This window comes from Loxodonta africana, chromosome 22 (genome assembly GCF_030014295.1).
Source record: "Loxodonta africana isolate mLoxAfr1 chromosome 22, mLoxAfr1.hap2, whole genome shotgun sequence".
NCBI lineage: Eukaryota > Metazoa > Chordata > Mammalia > Proboscidea > Elephantidae > Loxodonta > Loxodonta africana.
The window spans coordinates 34,164,371-34,188,806 of NC_087363.1; the positions used below are offsets into that span (position 1 = coordinate 34,164,371).

Sequence of the window (24,436 nt, forward strand, 5' to 3'; positions counted from 1 at the left end):
GTGATTTCTGAGCTCTATCTTCCAAATTAATAACTCTCTTCAGTTGTGCCTGACCTTCTGTTTAACCCATCCATCGAGTCTTTAGTATAGATAACTGTGTATTACAGTTTTACAATTTCTCTCTGATTCTAAATCTGTTCCTTGTTTTTTCACTGAAAGGACTACTCTTTGCAGCTTCGGGCTGTATTTTGGGAACACTATTCTGGTTCTCCACCTCTTGTGGCCCAAGAGCACATTCCCTTCCTCCACATGAACATTTAAACCTAAATCTCTAGCTCCTGGATTCTATATCTGGATCCTGAACCCCGAGAAATTGTTGCAGCTTTAGCATCTACTTACTCTTCTGGCTTTGATTTCCCTCTTTTCTGCCTCCTTTGAGCTTGAGCTTGGCCATGTTTTTAATATTTCTGTTTGTAGCAAAGTGGGAGAAGAAGACATTCGAGTCAGCTCCATCTGCTATATTGCCAAAAACCTAAGCGATCTGATTTGAAATGACATGTGTTCCTTTCTGTTTGCCACAAGTGCCATGCCAGAAGCTTTTAGGAGCTGCTTGTAACTTTAGGATGTTGAAATGAAATCCTTGGATAGGAGAAGTGAAGCTGGAGCCCCTGTGGTGGAAGACAGTGTAGTTTGTTGGAAGGATCATCAGCTCAATACCCACCAGCTCTGCACCTGTGTACTTCACTTAAAAATGTTTTTGTTGACATATAATATACATCCAGAAATGTGCATAGGTCACTAGTGTACAGCTCCATGGGTTGTCACAAACTGACGACACTCATGTAACCAGCACCCACATCAAGACACAAAACATGATCAGCACCCCAGAAACCTTCCTCATACTCTCTTCTAGACACTAGTCCCCTTATGAACCATTTTATTGACTTGTAACATAATTTAATTTTGCATGTTTTTGAGCTTTATATAAACAGAATTATACAGTATGTAATATTTTGTGTCTGGCTTCTTTCACTCAATGTCTGTGAGATTCGTCCATATTGTTGTGTGTAGTTGAAGTTTGCTCATTCTCATTCTATATAGCATTCCATTTATTTATTCATTCTACTGTTAATGGGATTTGAGTACTTTTACTTTCAGGCTATTGTAAATATGCTTCTGTGGACATTCTTGGACATGTCTTTTGCTGAGCATATGGACACATTTTTTATGGGTGTATGTATAGGAGTGGAATTGCTGGGCCATAGTGTATGCATATATTCAACTTTTAGTAGATACTGTCTGATAATTTTCCAAATTTATACTCCCATCAGCAGTTTAGGAAAGCTCTTGTTCTTCCCTGTCTTTGCTAGCCCTTGGTATTTGTCTTAGTTATCTAGTGCTGCTATAACAGAAGTACTACAAGTGATGACTTTAACAAACAGAAGTTTATTCTTTCACGGTCTAGTAGGCTAGAAGTCCATATTTAGGGCATCAGCTCCAGGGAAGGCTTTCTCTCTTTGTCGGCTCTGGAGGAAGGTCCTTGTCATCAGTTTTCCCATGGACTAGAAGCTTCTCAGTGCAGGAACCCCAGGTCCACAGGACATGCTATTCTCTTGGCTCCTGCTTCTTGGTGGTTTGAGGTCCCCCAGTCTCTCTGCTCACGTTTCTCTTTTATATCTCAAAATAGATTGGTTTAAGAAACAACCTAATCTTGTAGATTGAGTCCTGCGTCATTAACATCCCACTGCCGTCAAGTTGATTCCGACTCAAAGTAACCCCATAGGACAGAGTAGAACTGGCTGATACAGTTTCCAAGGAGCGCCTGGTGGATTCGAACTGCTGACCTCTTGATTAGCAGCCGTAGCACTTAACCACTACACTACCAGGGTTCCCGTCATTAACATAGTGGCCACTAATTCCATCTCATTAACATAAAGATAGGATTTACAACACATAGGAAAATCACATCAGATGACAAAATGGTGGACAATCACACAATACTAGGAATCATGCCTTGCCAAATTGATACACATATTTTTGGGGGTCACAATTCAATTCATGACAGTATTGTATTTTTCATTTTAACCATTCTGGAAGGTGTGATTTTGTGATTTTAATGTGCAGTTCCCTGGTGGCTAATGAAGCTAAGCACATTTTCATATGTGTTTTGGCCATTTGGATAACCTCTTTTATGAAGTGCCTGTTCAGGTTTTTTGCTTGTTTATCTATTGGGCTATCTGTCTTTCTTACAGATTTCTATGATTTATTTGTATATTCTGGATACAAGATCTTTGTCAAATATTTTTTTAAAAAAAGTTTTTGTCGACATATAATATACATCCAGAAACGTGCATAGGTCACTAGTGTACAGCTCCATGGTTGTCACAAACTGACCACACTCATGTAACCAACACCCACATCAAGACACAAAACATGATCAGCACCCCCAGAAACCTTCCTCATACTCTCTTCTAGACACTAGTCCCCTTATGAACCATTTTATTGACTTGTAACATAATTTAATTTTGCATGTTTTGAGCTTTATATAAACAGAATTATACAGTATATAATATTTTGTGTCTGGCTTCTTTCACTCAACATCTGTGAGATTCGTTCATATTATTGTGTGTAGTTGAAGTTTGCTCATTCTCATTCTATCTTCTCCCACTGTGTGGGATGCCTTTTCACTCTCTTCTGATGAGCAGATGTTGTTAATTTTTTTAACTTGATCATAACATAGCTCAATTTATTAATATTTTTTCCTTTATGGTTAGTATTTTTGGGTTCTATTTAAAAACCTTTATCTACTCCAAGGTCATGAAGATAACCTTCTAGGGTTACTTTTAAAAGCTTTAGATCTGTAAACCATCTGGAGATGATTTTGGTGTATGGTATGAGATATGAGTCATGGTGCATGTCTTCTCTTCCACTGGAATACCTAGTTGTCCCAGCTCCATTGACTGAATTTTTTTTAATCCTTAGAGTAAGCCTAGGGTGTTAGGACCATGCCAAATTTTCAGATGAGGAGACTGAGGCTCAGAGAGGCACAGTATTTTGCTTAAGGTCACAGAGCTGGTAAATGGCAGGACCAAGATTTGAACCTAGATTTATTACATTCGAAAGCCAGGGCTTTTCCTCCATATTACTGTGACTCAGTTTCCCTACCTATGAAATAGATGGTGTGAAACATATAGTCATACAGACCCTCCCAGATCTGACATGGTGAGTCAGGCAGGCATTCTGATCCAAGACAATGTGGAAATGGACTCATGGTGGAGCATAGGGTACAGTACAGGGAAGGACTTCATGTGGCAGGGGTGTTGCCTTTGTAAGTAGTAGGGCTGCTTGGATACTGACCATCCATCCACCTCTGCTCAGGTAGGTGCTGGCATGCATCTGCTCTCTTTCTCTACATACACATGCACATGCACACACACAATCAATGAGGGAGATATGAACCATTTCAGGAAGTAGGGCTTTTCTAGCTGCTGTGTGGCTATCTCCAGGCTCCAGTCTTTTCCCAAATTTATACCTAAGTTTGGCTTTCTGTTAAACTAGTGAGCATCAAGGCTTGAGCCTCTGTCCGGCACTTGCCATGGTAACAAGGGATGGAGGCCCAGCACTTTAATCACCCTGGTGCCTTTAGCTTGGCATGGCAACCAGGGAACAGCTCATTAGCTTGGGCTCAGCAGAAAAGAGATGACGAATGGCAAGGGGTCCTTTGGGGGTCACCTGGTAAAATGCCGTTGCCTTCCAGGCAGCCCTGGCTCTCAGCTCCATAGCAGGGCACCTAAGACAGAGCTGAGTGGCTGGGAAAGGGGTGTCAGGTTAGGCGCTTTGGAGGCCAGAGCAGGAGATTAGCAATTTCACACATACTGGAAGGGAAGACTGCTGGAAAAGACATAGGCTTGGGAGCTGCCCCAGGACCAAAGGATGGTCTTTTCCCAGAAGGGGTGATCTTAGGGACAACGGCGGGCTGTGAGCCAAGAGGCAGTGTCCTGGTCTTCAGCCCAGCCTGGGCTCCTGCCTCTCACCGAATTCCTACCCAGTACAAAGCCCTTGTTTTTTTAAGTTATATAATTACATATACATATGCTCAGAAAACATCTGAATAGTACAGGAGAGTATCAAATGAAAAATAAGTCTCTTTACATCCCTTCTCCGACGCCCAGTCCCATTTCCCAAGTGTAGCCGTTTTTAACCACCTCTATTTGTAGTTCTTCCTGTCATTACTACCATCATAATAGTACTTAGATGTCTTTCTTGACTTAACAACTTTGGATAGTACCTGGGCAAGGAAAGACAGAGGATGAGCGTGGTTAAGCTACTTCCCACCTCTCCTGATTTTTGGTGGCAGTACTGATTCATATATCTTTTGGTCAGTTATTCCAAATCTCCATCTGTCACCCCCAGCAACACACACTTGAACACCCGTACACAATCAGATGTTCTTCCATAGTACTTCACTCTCTACACACTCATTTCCTTGCGTTGTCATTGTATGTGGGTTTATCTGTCTTCCTGACTAAACTGTAAGTCTCTCCGGGGAGACCCCATGCCTTCCTCATAGCTGGAGGGGACAGGACATGAAGGAGCCTCCTGGATGCCTGCAGTGAATGAATGAATGTGTGTTCTTGTACCTCTCCTGTCTTCTGACCCAGTGGCCAGGCACACCCAAAGGCCAAGCTTATATTGTCTCTTATGGCCCCTGAGCTTACCAGATCAGCCTCTCTCTGGGAATAGCAGATCACCTTTCCAAACATTTCGCAGCTGGGCTGAGGTTGGAGTGGGAAGCCAGGCCTGGAGGCAGAGGGGCCAGCAGAGCTTCTGTCTGTCACTGAGGATGAGGGGCTGTCTTTCTGACCTTGTAGGAGGTGTTCCGGCAGCATCGAGGGCTCCAGCTGCTGGCCCTGGTAGAGGAGGTGCTGCCCCGCCACGGCAGCGGCCGCCATGGGGATTGGCACATCTCCCTGAGCAAGCCCAGCGAGAAGGAGCAGCATCTGCTAATGACCTTGGTGGGCGAGCAGGGTGAGTGAGGGCAGGCAGGTGGGAGGGAAGACAGGTGTCCTCTGGAGAGAGGACCCAGGAAGGCAGCGTGAGGCAGCACTGAACCAACAGACAGTTCCTGGGGCCATGCAAAGTTTCCCTCAGGACCATGGGAAAGTACACAGACAACAAGGGATTTTGAACTTGGACCTCTACGGTAGGAGGATGAGTCACTGATTGGCCTCCTTAGCCGAGGGTTCAGGGAGTTCTGACAAGCTTGGCTCTGGAGAGGAGGTGGAGGGTGAGAGTTAACTATTGGGAACAGGAGTCAGGTGTGGTTTCGCACAGTCATGAGATGAGGTGGGCATTGCACACTGTGTGTGGTGGGGTGAGAAGGTAGGGCGTATCCAAAATGAAGCTGCATGGGGTTGTAAAATGGACTGCCTACAATTATACCTGTCTCTTAGTACCCGTTGCTGTCAAGTCAATTTCAACTCATAGCAACCCTATAGGACAGGGTAGAACTGCCCCATAGAGTTTCAAAGGAGCGGCTGGTGGATTTGAACTGCTGACCTTTTGGTTAGCAGCTGACCTCTTAACCATTGCACCGCCAGGGCTCATTGGAAGTATCTACTAAGTATTTTTTAATAAATCAATTCAGCGGAAAGCAGGTGTAGGAGAGAGAGTTGGAGTTCATGTAGCGTGAGGATCTGTGTGTAGTTAGGAGCCAGGCAGTGAGGCTACGAAAGCTCAGGCCAGGAGCTGTCCGAGAGGGGAGCGGGGAGCCTGTGGAGGCAGAGTTCCATGGCCAAGGCTTATGCTGATGATGGTGTCTCTCCCCCCGACCAGGGGTGGTGCCCACTCAAGATGTTCTTTCCATGCTGGGTGACATCCGCAGGAGCCTGGTGGAGGTAAGAGTGCAGGGACTTGGAGCTGGCCTGCGGGACCCCTTTAACTGGTGATGCTCTCCCGCCTCATTCCTGCATGTTCTGCGAGCAGGGCTGGCCTTTTTTGAGGACAGGAGGCTCTCTACATTGATACGGTTCAAAAGAGTGAAAGATAGGCACTTGCTCTTGGCGGGCTTCCCATTTAAGATCTCCCTAAGACACAGGTCCAGTGGAAGGACAGGCATGTGAACACTTAACTGAAAGCCATGCAGTGCATGTACCGCTGGGTGCAGAGAAGGGCTGGGGAGGGAAGGGCAATGGTAAGATGGTGGGTGGAGAGGATGCGAAGAGGAGGTGGTTTTTGAGGGGCGTTTTGATGCCTGAATGAGAATGTTTTAGGTAGATAATGGGAGAAACACTGTGTCTGGCTAAAGGAATCGTGCAGGGACCTGTGGGGATGGAAGAACATGGTGTGGTTCCAGGAACCACAAGTGGTGGGAAGTCAGGAGAGCACGGGAGACATGGAAATGAACCATCAAGCGAGCACTCTCCAATTGGAGTCCACTAGTGTTCATCTAGCCAGGGGTCTGGTGCGGGCAATGAGGGCTCAGGGCCAGGAACCAGCCCTGCCATCTTGAGAGGCGCTCCTGACTCAGTTGGTGCTCTGCTCACTGCCTGGCAGGTCCCACAGAGGTTGGGCTGAGGAGATAGCCTGGCACTAGGGAGGAGCAGAGTCGCTGGCCTGTGGGGAGGGACCGAGTCTTCCTCAATCCTCCTGTTCCTCATGCCACATTCCTTGAAGGGGAAGACCCATGAAGTTCTGAGGACAGCCACCATCTCCCGAAGCTACTTTTACTAACTGAGAAGGCTCAGTTAGTGAAGGGCTCTGCAATGTGTGACGTCAAGGATGAGCTGTGTGTAATCCTGGCCCCCACTTCCTTATCTGTTACGTGCAGGAGTGAGGGGGTTTTGTTTTTGTAAGCATACTGAGTGGTGTGTGCCAGGCTGTACCAGGTTCTCCTGAGTCTTCATCACCATCCCATGGGGCCACAAGGATTAAATAAGGTCCCTGTTGAATGCTGTTGGTGTCCTCATTTAAGATCATTTAAGATGAGAGAGCTGACGTCCAGAGAGGCTAGATGACTTGAGATCACACAGCTAGTAAGTGGTAGAGCTAGGCTTTGGACTCAGGTTGGTCCATGCTGCAGTACTAACTGGATGGTCACTGAGGGCTTTTCCAGGTCTGAAATTCTGGGCTCATGAATACCATGGGGGCTGTGGAAACCTCCACTTGCCTTGCCCTTTTATTACAGATCCTTCTGCCTCTTCTCTTCTGCCGCTGGGTATTCTGGCCTTACTGGGCACGCTTGAGGGGAGGGCACTTAATTCAGACCGGCTTGGCCAAAAAGGCATGCTGGGTCCCTGAAAGTATGTTAGTGGGTGAACTTAGCAAGTACGTGGGTGGGTGAATCTAGCAAGAAAAACCGACTCTTGACAACATAAAAAATAAATAAAAGTACTGGAAATATGCAGGGTGGTTCACAGAGATCAAGGAAATGCTGAATACCTGACTTTAGAAAGGGTAGGCTCCAGGCAGCCTGGGGGTCTCTGCATCAGGTGCCAGTAGATAGTACCCTCACTCTGGCACCTCGGCCATCCTGATGAGGCGCTTCACCTCCCTTGCCCGAGATTCCCGTTTGTGGAAGAATGTCTGTCTGGCCTGATGGGGGACATAGCCGAAGAAAGCAGCTCCCTGGAGGGCTGCCAACCAAGACCACGTGTGGGGGGTGCTGGGAGACCAGGGATGGCCCATGACGTGGGCCTGCCCCTGTGAAGCAGACTGGTCCACAACAGTCCCTCAGGCAGAAGTTGTTTCAGGGGCCCGACTCAGTGGTTGTATGTGGGTGGAGGATGGAGGTGAGTGGCTCATAGCTACCTATAATTTTCTTCTATTTAAATCACAGGGCGGTGGCGGGGGATGGGAGTGGGGACTCTTGGCTCTATCTAGTGACCATCAGCATGAGGGCCAACTTCAGTAAAGGGTTAGGGCCACAGACTCCTGCACCAACTGGGTTGGGGCTGGGACGGAAACCATGGTGGGGATGTGAGGGGGCTGGGACTGGGGGCCTGGAGGATGGAAGGGCTTGGAGATACCCTCAGGCTCCTGGGATGGGATAAGGCAGAGAGAGCCCTTGGTGAGCGCAAGCCTAAGCCTCTGAGGGGGCTTCAGCCCCTGCAGACTCTGTGGGCCCACTCCTTCTCAAAGCCTGTCCTAGCTCCTGAGCCCCAACTTTGCAATCCCTGTGGGGATCCCGTGGAACCCCAAGACCTCAGCTGAGGAGCCTGGCCCCTCCTACCCCCTCAGATTGGCATCCAGAACTACTCCACCACGAGCAGCTGCCAGGCACGGCCCAGCCAGGTGCGCAGCGACTACGGGACGCTGTTTGTGGTGCTGGTGGTGATTGGTGCCATCTGCGTCATCATCATCGTGCTCGGCCTGCTCTACAACTGCTGGCAGCGCCGGCTGCCCAAGCTCAAGCATGTGGTAAGCTGGGGTGGTGGGCCGCAGGGCCTGGGCTGGGTGCGGGTGCCTGTAGAGAGATGGGTGCCCACAGCTTTCTCTCCTCTCTGAGGCTGTTTCCTCACATTGGGTGGGGTGGTGATTAGTAATTGTCCTTGGCCACAGCACTGTGTTGAGCACTGAGTGGGGCCATATAGGTAAAGCACTTGACCAGAGCCTGGCCCCCGAGTTGCCCCTCTCTGCAGGGCAGGTGTTGGAGGTACAGGCAGTGAGTGGGATTCTGGGCCCCACAGAAACCCCAGGCAACAGGAGTGGGCCTCCAGATGGCACTGGCTCCTCCCGGCAGGATGGACTTAAAGGCCATCCCTGGGTGGGAGGGTGTGCAGGGGCAAGAAGAGGGCTCCAGCCTGGGGGCTTCTGGAGAGGAAGGGGCAGACTCTGGCATGACAGACCTGAATCCTGGCCACTTTTAGAGGAGCCCCTCATGCAACTTACATGGCTTCAAGTGTCCATAGCTTCTCCTTTATAAAATGTGGCTCTTGGAAGGGACCAGATGATGTCAGCAAGGCAAAGGATGGTTAGGATTGATTGTTCGCTGTAGGGACAGAAGAGGCGGGAACTGCCATCTATTGAGGGTCTCCTGGGATCACTGTATAGAGTTATACCGACTAGGAAAAAAAAAGACTCGTTCAAGGTCACATGCTAGGAAATGGTGGAGACCGGATTGGGCGGTGTAAATGAGCTGTTTTGGGTGGAGGTGGGGCTCGGACACCCGCGCCTGCAGGGGCCAGGGCGAGGGGGCTGCCGCCCTGCGCGCTCTCCAGCCCAGCGGCTGTCTCTCACCCGTCTGCAGTCACATGGCGAGGAGCTTCGCTTCGTGGAGAACGGCTGCCACGACAACCCCACGCTGGACGTGGCCAGCGACAGCCAGTCGGAGATGCAGGAGAAGCAGCCCAGCCTGAACGGTGGTGGGGCCGTCAACGGCCCCGGGGGCTGGAGCACGCTCATGGGAGGCAAACGGGACCCCGAGGACTCGGACATGTTCGAGGAAGACACGCATCTGTGAGGCGCCCAAGCCCGGACGTGCAAGTGGGCCGAGGGCTCGGGCCTGAGTCAGACCGCAGCCATCCCTTTGCGCCTGCCCCGCTTGCGACAGGGCGCCAGAACGAAAAGGGCGGGCCCACAGTGACCCCGCGCCTCCCCTGCCCTCTCGGGTCACCCTGGGTCGCCCACCCTGTAGTCCGACCCTTGATGCAGGGGCTTCTCTCTGCTTCCTGCCAACTTTACAAAACAATCTTCGCACAGTCCCCTTACCCACTCCCACTCCGAAGTCCTGAAAATATGAGCCCAGACTTCAGACTCTGGGCAGGTCGGGGCAGCTCGCCCTGGGACAGGACCCTGCCTTCCCGGCCCCCGCTGAACCCTGGCTCCGCGGCCACTGCCCCTCGCGCCCCGCGCGCCCACCCGCTGGCTCCGAGCGTGGGGGAGCAGGCGGCAGGTGCACCCTGCGCAATGGGACTCCCATTAAACCGTCGGGGAGACGACGCTGAGCCTGCCTCAACTACCCGCCTCATTCTTTCTGCCTGGGTTGGGGTCGTCTTTGTGATGGGGATGTCGGCTGCTAGAGGAGGTGGATGTGGCCAGGGCAAGAGCCACCGCCTGTAGATCAAAGGCGGGACCAAGTTCTAGGTCGGGGGTGGGTGGTGAGGGCGGTATCAAGGGGCAAACTGCGGGCAAGGAGGATTGAGTTTAAGATCGAGTCTGGCCTGAATTTGCGAGGAGCCGGGGTCTCGGGACCCATCGGCCGGAGGGGCCAGGCGGAGGAGCTTCGAGGGCTGGGCTCCGGGCAGAGGAGGTCGGTCCGCCAGGCGCCAGGCGCCGCTGCGGAGCGCCGGCGGGACGGGGCGGGACGGGGCGGGCCCGGGGGCGGGGCCGGCGCCAGTGTTTACATCCGCCGGGAGCGCAGCCGTCGCAGCCCGAGGTCGTTCGGCCTCGGGTCCGAGCCTTCCGGGTCATGGACACCAGCGACCTCTTCGCTAGCTGCAGGAAAGGGGATTTGGCCCGAGTGCGGTGAGGGGCCCACGGTCCCGGGCTTGGGGGGCGCGGTAGGGGATGGGAAGCCTATTGGACTCCCTCCGGCCCGCCGCCTGGCCGGGGCCGCAGCTGGATGGACTCGGGGGAGGGTGGGCGTCTCAGCCCTCGTCTCGGCCTTTGGGCGCGCCGGACCCGGGGGAGACCACCTGCCACCAGGCGCAGGGGGCGCGGAATACGGGGACCACCCCCGCCTTTGAGACAGGAGCGCGCAGGGGCCAGACGGAGGTGGTGGAGATGTACGTCCGATGGTCTGGGAGGGCTTCCCGGAGGAGGGGACTGCTATTCGGAGTCCAAAAGAGAAGAAGCTGATGCGGAGTGAAGGAAGGGGCTGCTCCACTGGGCGAGCAGGTCCCTGATGCTGGGCCCCGGGGCACTAAACCTGGTGGTGGGGACACCTAGGGTCCAGAATCGGACTCCTGCCACCGGAGGTTCAGAAACTCTTGTGGGCAACTAACAAATCTGGCGCCGAGAGCAGTCTGTTGACCAGACGAGGGTGGGGGTGCCCAGTTGGGATATTGGCATCTTTTCCTTGGCCCTCACATTCCCTGTACCCCCTCGTTGGACTCCTTTCTCCTTGTGCCTGCTTTCCCCATTCCCTGATGACCTGCTGACCTCCGCAGGGCTGGCCCCAGGCTTTCTGCACCTCTACGCTTCCCCAGGCTCCCTAGGCTGTTCCTAAACATCAGGTGACACCCAAGACTTGATGACCCCCAAAGCTGAAAGCAAACTTAGATCACTACCAGGTCCAGGCAGCACCAGATATCTCCTCCAAATCTGTCCACCTGACGCCAAGAAGATCATGTCCAAGTTGAAATTCTTACCTTCCTTTAGACCAGTTTTTCTAGCTCCTCACCCCAGTACTGGCTCCACAACCATCCATGCTGACTCCTCTCCCACCTTCCACATCCCATCAGCTACCAAGTTCCATGACTTCTGCCTTCCAGAGTCTGTCCACTTCTTTCCACACTCTCCTCTCCCACCCTGGTCTACACCCCCTTGCTGCCTGCAGCAACTTCCTCTCTGGCCCCCCTGCCTCCAGTCTCCCTTAGCCAACCTGCTGCCCAAGCAACCAGAGGGCTCTCTCTGAAGTCCAGGCCCCGTCACTCCCTTCTCACTTCCAGCTCCTTCAAGCCATATCTCAGCAGCCTCTTCACCCTGACCTAGCTCTGCCCCTCCAGCCCACTATTCCTCTGCCACACCGTTGATGTTCTCAGTGTTTGCCTTATCCACCTTATGTGTACCCCCCCACCCCCGTCCCTGCTGTCCCCTGGCTTGGTGTGCCTTTCCTGCTCTGGTCTTCCTGCCTCACTGTCCTCACCTAGCCAAAAGGGATGGTTTCCCTCCTTCCCCCTTCCATGGTCTCCTCTCCCAGACCATGAACTGGTTATAACCCAGGCTCTGACCTCACTGCCCAGGTACCTGCTGGAGCAGCGCGATGTGGAGGTGAATGTTCGGGACAAGTGGGACAGCACCCCCTTGTGAGTGCCAGTGGTGAGGTGGTACGGGCGGGCTAGGGGTGGGTGGTCAGGGTGGACTGGGAGGACCCTTCAGCGCTGACAGCTGCCTCCCACCTTCCTTCCTTCTCTCAGATACTATGCCTGCTTATGTGGGCATGAGGAGCTGGTACTCTACCTTCTGGCCAATGGTGAGGAGGGGACAGGGTCAGCATGTGTGTGTGTGTGCGTGCGCTCGCGTGCGTGCAAATGCACATGCATGTGCACTCAAAGCCATACGTACACGTCTGCGATGCCCAGAGTCCCCCATGATTCCCTTCGCCCCCCGACATCCCATCAAGTACTGCAAGCTCTACTTTCAAAACCTACTCTCTGCTGTCTGCTTCCTCCATCACCATTGCTGCTGCTGAGGCCCAGCTACCAGCACGTCGCCTGGAGGCAATGCCAGCTGCTCCTCGCTGTTGCGTGGCTTCCCCTCTTGCCCCATATTGTTGTCAGGGCGACTTACTCAACAAGTGTGATCTGCTTAAAATTCCCCGGTGACTTCCCGCTGTCTGTAGAATAAAATTCATGCCTCACCGAGCCTCCAAGTTTGCTCATCCATGGATCTGTCTCTCTCCTCTCGGACCTCGCCCCCTCCCCTGCCCCATGATCACGCTGTTCCAGCCACACTGCCTTCTTTCTGTTGCGCCAACACTCAAGACTGCTTCTGCCTTGTGGCCTTTGCACTTGCTGTACCTTTTGCACAGCCACCCTTTCCCAGACCTATGCCTGGCTTTCAAGTCTCTGCTCATTGTCACCACCACAGAGGAACCTACTATGATCTCCCTATGCAGTAGTTGCCACCACTGCCACCCCTGGCCCTCCTTTATTTTTCTTGATGACAGCTGGTGTGTGACCTGGCACTATTTGTTAGCTTCTCCCACACTGGGCTGTGAGTTTGGTGAGGGTGGGGGCCTGTTTTGTCCCCAGTGTCTAGGACAGAGCCCACCACAGAACCTGCTCTGGGTTTCATATGGTATGTGTGAATGAGTATGTGCACGTGAATGTACGCGGATGTGTGCGCTCCTGTGCCCTGGTAGGGAGGATACCGGGGTCAGAGTGGGCCCAGGGTAACTTGGGAAGAGATCGCCAGGGTTTATGGGCATGCTGTGAGTGGAGGTGGGGAGGAGGGCCAGGGAGGTTAGGATTTTCCCCAGGCCTGAGGGGATGTGGTCCCAGGCTTGCCCCCAGGGCCTTCTCCAGCCGCATTGTGCAGCCAATGCCCTGCTGACTGGGAGCCCTGCCACCCCAGGAGCCCGCTGCGAGGCCAACACCTTTGATGGAGAGCGCTGCCTCTATGGGGCGCTGAGCGATGCCATCAGGCGGGCACTGCGAGACTACAAGCAGGTCACAGCCTCCTGCAGGAGGCGGGACTACTACGATGACTTCCTGCAGCGGTAGGAGACATGCCCGGCGCCCAGGGGTCTGTGCTGGGGAACTGAGCTTGCTGGGTATGGCCCCTTGGGGCTGAAGGCTCTGCCCTGGGTGGCAGGGAATGAGAGATGTCTGTTGAACACTCCTGCCCCTGTCTACCTCCAGGCTTCTAGAACAGGGCAGCCACAGCGACGTGGTGTTTGTTGTGCACGGGAAGCCGTTCAGGGCACATCGCTGTGTCCTGGGGGCACGCAGCACCTATTTTGCCAACATGCTGGACACCAAATGGAAGGGCAAAAGCGTCGTAGTCCTCAGGCACCCGTTGGTGCGTCCCTCCAAGGGGTAGGGGTGGGCTGGCTGCCCAGGAATGGGCAGAGGGCTTATGCTGGGCAGCTGCCTCTGACTTCCCCTCCGCTGTCTCTCTGCCCACAGATCAACCCTGTGGCCTTTGGGGCCCTGCTGCAGTACCTGTACACAGGTGACTCTGTGGGCCCAGTGTGGGTGGGTGGGGAGGGAGCTGCATTTCTGGTCAGCAGCAGACCCAGGAATAGCCTTGGAAGGCAAAGACCCAGACCCCGGTGTGGCCTCGGGCCAACCTTACACCTCTCAGCATTTCATCATCCATGTAGTGCTGGTGATTCTAGCAGCCTCCTGGGTCAGACTATGAAAAAGTGGGCTGCTGTCCCTGGCACACAGTCTGTAGGCAAGAGCTGGTCCCACCCACAGATCAAGCCTTCTCATTGGCCCCTGAGCCTGTAGAATTTAGTCTGTGGCTCTTCTTTTTTTTTTTTTCCTGAATTTTATTTTGATGTTGTTGAGAATATACACAGCAAAACACACACCAATTCAATAGGTGTTACATGTACCATCTATAGGGTTGCTATAGGGTCACTATGAGTTGGTAATCGACTCGATGGCAGTAAGTTTTTTTTGAGTTACATGTACTGTTTTGCGCCATTGATTACATTTTTTGAGTTGTGCAGCTATTCCCACACTCTTTTTCTGAGTTGTTCCTTCCCTGTCAATATAAATTCACAGCTTCCTAAGGTTCCTATCTAAACTTTCAAGTTGCTGTTTTCAATTTGACCTGACATAGATCTTAAGAAGAACATAATGCACAAGGCAGACATTTACTAGTTAAGCTAAACTGTTGTTTGGTTTTAAGAAGACTTCAGGGGATATTTATGGCTTAAGGTTTAAACATAATCTCAGGGCTGTAGTTTCAGGGGTTCATCCAGCCTCCATGCTCCAGAAATCTGGAGTGCAAGAAAATTGTAAGTTCTGTTGTGTATCTCACCCCTTTTGATCAGGATTTTTCAATGAAATCTTTGATCAAAATATTCAGTAATGGTAGCTGGGCACCATCTAGTTCTACTGGTCTCATGACAAAGGAGGCCTTTGTTCATGGAGGCAGTTAGCCACACATTCCATTTCCTCCTCCTATTCCTGACTCTCCTTCCTCTGTTGCTCCAGGTGAATAGAGACTGTTGTGCCTTGGATGACTACTTGCAAGCTTTTAAGATCCCAGGCACTACACAACGAACTAGGAGGTAGAACAGAAGCCCTGAACATGTTATTAGGCCATTTAACTGGGATGTCCTATGAAACCATGACCCTAAACCTCCAAACCAAGGAACCAAATCCCAGCTACTCTTTTTTTGGTCATTATTGTAAATATATGTATCACATAACTTCTGCCAATTCAACTTTTTACATCTGTGGCTCTTCTTGATGGGAAGCCAGAGCAGCTAGTACTCCTGGGAGCCCTTATACTGCAGCCACCATACCCCTTCTGTGTGCTTGAAGGCAGCTTGGTGGCTGAGGGTCCCTCAGGCCCTGGTAACCCCACCTCTGCTCCCCAGGCCGCCTGGACATTGGCGTTGAGCATGTCAGTGACTGTGAGCGCCTAGCCAAGCAGTGCCAGCTGTGGGACCTGCTCAGCGATCTCGAGGCCAAGTGTGAGAAGGTGTTCGAGTTTGGTGCGTCAGGGTGTAGGGCCTAGGCCTGGGCAGGGCCTGGCCAAGCCAGCCTGGCCCCTGACGCTGTGTGTTCCCCTCTGCAGTGGCCTCTAAGCCAGGCACATGTGTGAAGGTCCTGACCATCGAGCCACCCCCAGCCGACTCCCGCCTGCAGGAGGACCTGGCACTGCTGGCCGACTGTGCCCTGCCCCCTGAGCTCCGTGTGAGTACAGGCTTGAGTGTGGCTGGCCCTGTAGTGGCGGGGGCCTCTGGGATGGCCGTGGCAGACAAGGCCCACACACTTGGCTTCAATTACCTATTGTGACCTAGTGCCAGTCACTTCCCTTTTCTGAGACTAGTTACTTGTTTTGGTTGTTGTTTATTACTTGGTGTCTAAATTTGAAACCCCCTCACTAGGATTAAGTGAAAATAAGGCTCTTGCCTGGGGGCTGGCCACTGTTGTCACAACTACCTGCTCTGATGGGGACCCCTCTCCCTGTCTCCCCAGGGCGATCTTGGGGAGCTGCCCTTCCCCTACCCTGATGGCTTCAACAGCTGCCCTGACATCTGCTTCCGTGTGGCTGATTGCAGCTTCCTCTGCCACAAGGTGCCCACCCCTGCCCTTCTACCCCTATCCCTGCCCTAGGCCCTGGGCTGCTCCTCAGGGAACAGGCCTTGGCCCTGGCCCTTCCTGAGCCCGGCCTCCCCCAGGCCTTCTTCTGCGGCCGCAGTGACTATTTCCGGGCCCTGCTGGATGATCACTTCAGAGAGAAGGAGGAGCCGGAGGCCTCCGGGGGCCTCCCGACCATCACGTTGCACAACATCGCCCCCAACATCTTCACCCACGTGCTCTACTACATGTACAGTGACCACACTGAGGTGCGGGCTGTGTGCATGGGACTTGGACTGCGTGCAGGGGTGGGTAAAGGTGGGGCTTCAAGGGAGTACCCAGGGCCTGTGTGGGGGCCTGTGGATGCTCCTGGTTGGTTTTGTGGGTGAGGTTTTGATGAAGCTGGACAGGAAGGTTGTGAGATCCATTTGGATTTTTCTCTGAGGCAAAGGGGGCCTTGGTAGTTTCCAGAGCAGGAACAAATGACAAGACTCAAGTCTTGAGCACTTCATGTGGAAGCGCTCCCCACATAGGCACCTGGGATCCCCAAGTCCTCCGGCTGGAAGGCCGGTGGGGCCAGTAGCCCTGAACTGTACTAGTGGCAAGGTCCAGGCCCCATCCCACAGCAGTGGGCAGCCCTGACCTCCTACCCTTGAGCTGCTGTGGACCCCTTGGGTTTGTTTGTTGTCTCATGTCACCTCTCATCGTGCTGCCCCCCTCTTTCTGTGATTGCCACAAGGCCTTACTCATGCAGGGCCATGTGGGCAGCAGCAGATAGTGTGGAGGTTTCCTCTGTTGGGGGGCATGTGCATATGTGTGAAGGCTTGCTGCTGTAATGAAGAGACCCTGAGATACAGTAGCTTAAAGAAGAGAGAAGTTTGCTTCTCCTTGTCTGGGGTGAGTGCTCTAGGGCAGCTGGCTTGCTGAGGACCCAGGCTGTTTGCTCCATCTGTGTTTTGGCATGTCGAAAGGAAAGAGGTCAGCAAACTTTCTGTAAAGGACCAGATGGCAATAGTTTACGCTTTGGGACCATATGATCTCAGTCACAACTACTCATTTCTGCTGTTGTGGCACAAAAGCAGCCAGAGACTATACAGAAATGAATGGGTATGGCTGTGTTCCAATAAAACTTTATTTACAAAAGCAGGTAGAGGATACAGCCTTGGGCATGTCCTCCTCTGTATCTGCAACCCTGGCCACAGGCAGAATCCTGTTCTAGGAGGTAGAGGAAGACAGGGCACGTAGGCTCCTTTTCCATGTGTGACACAGAGGTCACGCATAACACTGCTCATGTTCCCTGGAGAGAATTTAGTTGGTGGCCATGCTTGCCAACAGGGATGGAAGGTGGTCTCTGGCTGAGCAACCACGCCAGCTGCACCCCTGTCACTGTGAGAAGGGGTTCCAGTTTCTGGTGGTCTCTCCGTGGGTGCCTTCACTGAGATCTCTGCCCCCTGCCCCCGGGGGCCACCTTTGCCTATCCTGATCCCCTCCTGAAGGAGCCTTACTGCCCGAGAGGCACTGTGAGAGGCAAGTGTAGTGTTGTGGCTTAGAGTGTGGGCTGTGGCTCCAAACCTGGCTCGACTCCCGGCTGAGCTCCTTGCGAGCTGTGTGGTTCTTGGCAAGTTACATAACCACTCTGTGCCAGTTCCCCCATCTAGAAAGTGGGGAGAACACTAGTACCTGCCTCACAGGGTCTTGTGCATATCAAATGTGGTCTCCCAGGTAAAGTGCTTGGCACAGTGTGCATAGCGCGCATGTGAGCCTTCAACACAATAGCATCGATCCTGTCACCTCCACCTGTTCCCCACAGCCACCCAGAGGCTGGACCAAGGTGGAAGAATTAGCCTTTCCTGACACAGATGCCGACTGTAGCTGTGGCTGTAGACCTACAACCTCTGTTAGCAGGAGAGAGCAGGATCAACACCTCCGTAGGAACAGCACCCCACCCGTAGCAGGGCCCTGGCTTGGTTTTGGGTAACAACTTCTGTTCCATTTTCCTAACAGCCTTACGAGGCGGGCATGATTACTACACCTCACAGATGAGGGAACTGAGACACAGAGAGGCTCAGTGTCCTTGTCCAACGTCACTCAGCTAGAAAGTGTCTGAGCCAGGACTTGGACCTGGGTTTGTGTGATTTCAGAGCTCAGGCTCTTTCCCCTGCCTACCCACCCCAGGGACCCCAACTGGCCCTGAAGCTGCTAGGGACCCCCTCCCCCATCTTCTCTGCCCCTGCGATGGTGGGTCCTGTGTGAATGTGGCAGGGCACAGGCATATGGGCAGGGAGCCCTCCCCTCAGCAGGTTCCTGCCTAGTGGCCGGGCATCCGGAGGCCTTGGTGGCCTTGGATTTACCCTCACCCTGTCTTTCTCCTGCAGCTGCCCCCCGAGGTGGCCTATGACGTGCTGTGTGTGGCTGACATGTACCTGTTGCCTGGCCTGAAGCGGCTGTGCGGCCGCAGCCTGGCCCAGCTGCTGGATGAGGACAGCGTGGTGGGTGTGTGGCGTGTGGCCAAGCTGTTCCGCCTGGCTCGGCTCGAGGATCAGTGCACTGAGTACATGGCCAAGGTCATCGAGAAGGTGGGCCAGCCGCTCGGGCAGGTGGCAGCAGTGACGGCGAGGGAGGGGGTCCTGGCACGCCCTGACCCTGCCTGTCCCGCAGCTGGTGGAGCGAGAGGATTTCGCACAGGCGGTGAAGGAGGAGGCTGTAGCTGTGGCGGCCCGGCAGGAGACGGACTCCATCCCGTTGGTCGATGACATCCGCTTCCATGTGGCCAGCACCGTGCAGACCTACAGTGCCATCGAGGAGGCACAGCAGCGGCTGCGGGCGCTCGAAGACCTGCTGGTGGCCATGGGCCTGGACTGCTGACCTGCCTGGGTGGTGGGCCTTTGTGCTTGGCGGCTCTTCCGTTCCTTGCATGTCTGTGGGGGGTGTGGCTTGGCGGGCTCCTCCCATCCCACCTGGCTGTGAACCCTGGGAAGGGTCACCTGGGGGTAAGCCCCTTCCCCTCAAGTACAAACCAGCCTCCAAGCCTGGGGCTGGGCACCACTCAGGGAAACCTGGGGTGAGTGGGCTCTGGCGCCCAGTGCCACCCTCCACCCACAGCCCTCTAAGGGCCTGCTGGGCCAGCCTCCTCACCCACCAGGTCTGGCCGTGCCCCTCGCTTCTCTGACCTGGCTTCCCACCTGCACTCAGCAGGCCGGGAAGGCCCAGGAGAACCTTTGTGTGACAATAAAGCTTGAATTCACCTAGGAAAGCGTGAGCCTTTGTAGGGGGTGCCATATCCCAGGGAGGCTGGGTTCTGGCCCTGGGTACAGTGCTGAGTGTCAGGAAGCCACGTGGCATTCCTACTGTCAGCTGGGGTGGTGCCCTCTGGTTGTGGGTCTAAGTGGGCAGCCCCTCCTCTGTCGGATGCCCTGAAACCTCCCAGCTGAGTCAGCCAGCTTACCTCAGCTTACCCCTGGGCCCCTCTTGGCCAAGTCAGATGGAGCCCCTCACCCCACCCCCAGTGGCCTGGAGTCAGATGAGGCCCCTGGGAGGCTTAGCAGGGTAGGGCTGACCCAGTAGCTACAGCTCTGAGGTAGGGCCACAGGGACAGCCAGCAACTTTCACCCCTTGGCCATCAATATTTCTAGCACTTAAAAGCACCTGCTGTATGCTTCACGTGAATGTTACACATTCATGGTGTCACATAAATGAGGTGTCTTAAGTTCTCACTACCTCTATTTTATAGATGCTGGGACTGAGGCTCCACCATGTCCAGGCTAGGAGAGGCTCAGTCGCTGGACAAGTCCAAGGGGAGTGGGTGGCAGAGAAGAGAACCCCCCCTGCCCCACCAAGAACCCCAAGTACAGCACTTCTGCTCCACAGACTCCCTCCCCCCAGGAGCTATGATGTATCAGGGGAAAACAGAGGTGGCTTTCGCAAGGTGCCCTCCACACTACCCCCCCCCCACACTACTTGGGCCCTCGGGCCCATTGCAGGCCCATAAACCCATTGCCATTGAGTCAGTTGTGACTCATGGTGACCCTATAGGATAACAGTACAGCTGCCCCATGGAGTTTCCAAGAAGTGCCTGGTGGAACTGCCGACATTTTAGCAGCTGTAGTTCTTAACCACTTTGCCACCAGGGTTTCCCCATTGCAGGCAGCACCCCTAAATCCTCATAAATCCTCTCTGGGCCCTGTTCTTCCCTCCAACTATGCACCCCTGGGGTAGAAAAGGAGGATTCCTTTGGGGTTATCTTGGCCCACCTGCAGGTGTCTCACTGCTCTTAGGCATTTTTACTCTTATCGGTCATTTTTCAGACTTTGGATTGTTCCTTCCCATCCCCCAGCGTATCTTCATCCATTTTGCTCTCCTCTTGTCTCCAGTGGGGAGGTGCTGTGTGGTCAGTTGGACGCAGTGAGCCAGCATTTGAGGGAAGGGAATCAGCGTGCTGGAGAGGTGGGGGAAGGGCTCACGGAGGACACTCCTGAAGCAAGTCTCAAGAGGAGACGAGGGGAGGGTCTGCTAGTTGGAGGGTGTGGCTTATGTAGGGGTTGGGAGCCTGAAATAGCCAGAGGTGAGACAGAAGGGGTCTGGTGGTCCAAGGGCCCAGGCAGGGACTGGGGCACCCACCTTGGCTTGCTTCTTACCACCTGGTCACCACTCGGTTTGCCCACCTGTAAAATCAGGATGACCATAATAGCACCTCTCTCCTAGCTCGTTAGGAGTAGAAGTGAGCTGGTATTTGTAAAGGGCTTAGAGCAACACCTGGCTGGGCTGTTAAACACAGGCAGGGCCAAGGACTCTGGCTGGATCCTGTGGGCAGCGTTGAGCCAGAAGAGGTCGGATCAGGGCAATGACAAGGGCTGACTTGCATTTTTGAAAGTTCACTCTGGCTCCCTTGGGCACATAGACCGGAGGGGGTGGGGTGAGGTGAGCGGCCTGAGAGCAACTGGTCACACCGCAGACCACACGGTAACCCTGGGTGTGCCAAGGATGTAAGAGAGATGGAAACATTAAAAAAATTTTTTTTGTTTTAATTACCATGCATTTCTTTTCATATGTATTAGAAAAAAAATGAACTAGTATATCAAGCCTGTTTTTTCACAGATGCTATTTGAAATCATTTAAGGCTTCTGTTTACAACAGATTTCTCTGGAATCGATATTTTTGTGGTTCACTGATACAGCAGTGGAAATCCTGGTGGCGTAATGGTTAAGAGCTATGGCTGCTAACCAAAAGGTCCACAGTTCAAAACCACCAGGCTCTCCTTAGAAACTATGGGGCAGTTCTACTCTGTCCTGTAGGGTCACCGTGGGTCGGAATCAACTAGGTGGCAGTGGGTTTTGGGATACGGCAGAAAGGGTGAAGAGCTCTGCTGTGGCATTCATGCCAGGAGCATACGGTCCCAGAACTGCCGTCCCCCAGATTGAGGCCTGGGGTGTGCCCTGGGTGTGTGTCAGTGTGTGCACTCAGAGAGAGGTAATGTCATCACTCAACCACAGAGTTCCTCATTTTCACAGCGACTTTGAAGTCTGAGGTGGAAAAGCCAGGGCAATGAGGAAATGCCTTATGTATGGCGGTGTTCAGTACAGTGTTGCATATAAACGGGAAGCATCACGCACAGGCCCATGAGCGGTATGTGGGGAGGAAACCATGGTAAACAGATGGGGAGTGGGCTTCCTGCTGCCATAGGAGCGGTCAGCAAGGCTTCTGTGACCACATGGAGATGCAGAGGCCGTGTAGGCCACGAGCTTCACACACCACAGAGCGCTCCCAACAGTGGGGAAGAAGAGCTGCTGAGGGCTGGGGGGTTTCATCTCATTTTGGTTGAGTCTCTATAATGTGGCTGTATTACTTTCAGAATTAAAAAATACATCTATTCCTCACTTCCCTGGTTCCAGGGATATCCAGGGATATCATTGCTGAAAGCAAAGAATACCAGAGAATGTTTACCTGTGTTTTATCGACTATGCAAAGGTATTCGACTGTGTGGATCATAACAAATCATGGGTAACATTGCAAAGAGTCGGAATTCCAGAACACTTAACTGTGCTCACGAGGAAACTTTTACACAGATCAAGAGGCAGTTGTTCGGACAGAACAAGGGGGTACTACGTGGTTTAAAGCCAGGAAAGGTGTGCGTCAGGGTTGTATTCTTTCACCATATCTGTTCAATCTGTATGCTGAGCAAATAATATGAGAAGCTGGACTATAGGAAGAAGAACGGGGCGTCAGGATTGGAGGAAGACTCATTAACAACTTGTGTTATGCAGATGACACAACCTTGCTTGCTGAAAGTGAAGAGGACTTGAAGCACTTACTAATGAAGATCAAGGACCAGAGCCTTCAGTATGGATTACACCTGAGCATAAAGAAAACAAATATCCTCACAACTGGACCAACGAGCAACATCATGATAAACGGAGAAAAGATTGAAGTTGTCAAGGTTTTCATTTTACTTGGATCCACAATCAACCCCAGTAGAAGCAGCAGTCAAGAAATCAAGAGATGCATTGCATTGGGTAAATCTGCTGCAAAGGACCTCTTCAAAGTGTTGAAGAGCAAAGACGTCACCTTGAAGACTAAGGTGCGCCTGACCCAAGCCACAGTATTTTGAATTGCATCATATGCATGTGAAAGCTGGACAATGAATAAGGAAGACCAGAGAAGAACTGACGCCTTTGAATTGTAGTGTTGGCAAAGAATATTGAATATACCATGGGCTGCCAAAAGAACGAACAAATCTGTCTTAGAAGAAGTACAACCAGAATGCTCCTCAGAAGCAAGGATGGCAAGACTGCGTCTTACGTACTTTGGACATGTTGTCAGGAGGGATCAGTCCCTGAAGAAGGACATCATGCTTGGCAGAGTACAGGTTTAGCGGCAAAGAGGAAGACCCTCAACGAGGTGGATTGACACAGTGGCTGCAACAATGAGCTCAAGCATAACAACGATTGTGAGGCTGGTGCAGGACCGGGCAGTGTTTCGTTCTGTTGTGCATAGGGTCACTATGAGTCAGAACTGACTTGATGGAACCTAACAACAACAATTCCTCACTTAACAATTTTAACTCATTTCTGCCTTTATGTGAAAAATCGTTAAATGAAAAAATATTTCCATAAATGTTAGTGGGTAAAAATAGGCATTCTCAAGATACTCCCAATTTTTTCACAGATGGAAAAGTAGATTAACAGTGAAAAAATAAACAATTGAAAGGAAGTAAATACAATTTTGCACATAAAATGAGCAAAGGAGGAAAAGAGGATGTGGTGGCAGGTGGACCATGTCGAGAGAAGGGTGGCCTTTCTTTGGAAGGTGAATTCTTCTCTAATTTCCTCAACTTTTCAACATTTGGAGGGATTATCATTTCACTTAAAAATAAAGTTGTTGTTAAGTGCCATGGAGTTGGTTCTGATTCATAGTGACCCTATGTACAAGAGAATGAAACATTGCCCAGTTCTGCGCCATCCTCACAACCGTTGTTATGCTTGAGCTCATTGTTGCAGCCACTGTGTCAGTCCATCTCGTTGAGGGGCTTTCTCTTTTTCGATGTCCCTCTACTTTACCAAGCTTGATGTCCTTCTCCAGTACATCTTCTCTAGGCGTAGTCTTGCCATCTTTGCTTCTAAGGAGCATTCTGGTTGTACTTCTAAAACAGATTTGTTTGTTCTTTTGGCAGTCCATGGTATATTCAACATTCTTCGCCAACACCACAGTTCAAAGGCATCCATTCTTCTTCAGTCTTCCTTATTCATCATCCAGCTTTCACATGCATATGAGGCAATTGAAAACACCATAGCTTGGGTCAGGTGCACTGTAGTCTTCAAGGTGACATCTTTGTTTTTCAACACTTTAAAGAGGTCCTTTGCAGCAGATTTGTCCAGTGCAATGCGTCTTTTGATTTCTTGATTGCTGCTTCCATGGGTGCTGACTGTGGATCTGAGTTACAACACAGAAAATACCTTTAGGGCAAAATAAAGGCTACACACAAGAGCGCGCCAGGACGTGTGGAAATGGCACAGGCACACTGCAGATGGAAGAGTCTTGAAGGACGTTGCCTCCTCCTCCTCCTCCTCCTCCTCCTCCTCCTCCTTTTGGGACATGGGGGGCGCATCTGAACATGACATGCAATTCTAACTTGTTTCTTAGAATGTTGTTGAGGAGAGCAGTGAGTGTGTCCTTGCTTGAAACAGTAATGTCAAAATACCACTTCTTATGGAGCATTTATTTGGTGCGTTTTGGGGTGAAAAAGTTATGCTGAAATTAAGAGGAATTACCTCTAAAGGGTATAATTTTTCAAGTGCTATCATGAAAAAGGAGCCCTGATGGCACGGTAGCTAAGAGCTACGCTTGCTAACCAAAAGTTCAGCAGGGTCATCATGAGTTGGAATTGACTCAACAGCAATGGGTTTTTTTTTTTTTTTTTTTTAATTATGACAAAAAATAATCAAACCAGGGCCAAGACTAGGGTAAGGAGAGTGAGGCACTCCCCTCAGGTGCGATATTTAAGGGGGCACCAAAAAACTTGAGAAACAAGATAATACTATTTTAAAAATAAAAATTAATGCAAAAATCCTTGATGT

The 24,436-nt window shown here is 52.1% G+C and overlaps 2 protein-coding genes across 4 annotated transcripts in view; both read left to right on the forward strand.

Moving 5' to 3' along the window:
- PODXL2 (podocalyxin like 2) overlaps positions 1–9,883 on the forward strand; it is a 46,564-nt gene extending 36,681 nt beyond the window's left edge. The window contains exons 5-8 of the mRNA XM_064274253.1: positions 4,812–4,968; positions 5,776–5,837; positions 8,179–8,358; positions 9,188–9,883. Coding sequence (XP_064130323.1) covers positions 4,812–4,968; positions 5,776–5,837; positions 8,179–8,358; positions 9,188–9,400 — 612 coding nt within the window. The 3' untranslated portion in view covers positions 9,401–9,883. The remainder of the gene's footprint in view (positions 1–4,811; positions 4,969–5,775; positions 5,838–8,178; positions 8,359–9,187) is intronic.
- Positions 9,884–10,267: 384 nt separating this feature from the next.
- Positions 10,268–19,135, forward strand: ABTB1 (ankyrin repeat and BTB domain containing 1). 3 transcript variants are annotated; one of them, XM_023547857.2, is made up of 12 exons: positions 10,268–10,404; positions 11,844–11,906; positions 12,018–12,073; positions 13,177–13,321; positions 13,464–13,623; positions 13,731–13,776; positions 15,161–15,277; positions 15,361–15,479; positions 15,765–15,863; positions 15,968–16,135; positions 17,677–17,840; positions 18,242–18,425. In XM_023547857.2, the coding sequence occupies exons 1-12, from the start codon at positions 10,349–10,351 to the stop codon at positions 18,303–18,305; spliced, it is 1,257 nt and encodes a 418-aa protein (XP_023403625.1). In that variant the 5' UTR covers positions 10,268–10,348; the 3' UTR covers positions 18,306–18,425. The 3 variants fall into 3 exon arrangements, with proteins under 3 accessions (XP_023403625.1, XP_003409773.1, XP_023403624.1); XM_003409725.4 differs by lacking the exon at positions 17,677–17,840 and adding an exon at positions 18,525–19,135 and having other exon boundaries at positions 10,270–10,404; positions 18,242–18,442; XM_023547856.2 differs by lacking the exon at positions 17,677–17,840 and adding an exon at positions 18,525–19,135 and having other exon boundaries at positions 10,292–10,404; positions 13,104–13,321; positions 18,242–18,442.
- Positions 19,136–24,436: the final 5,301 nt, after the last annotated feature.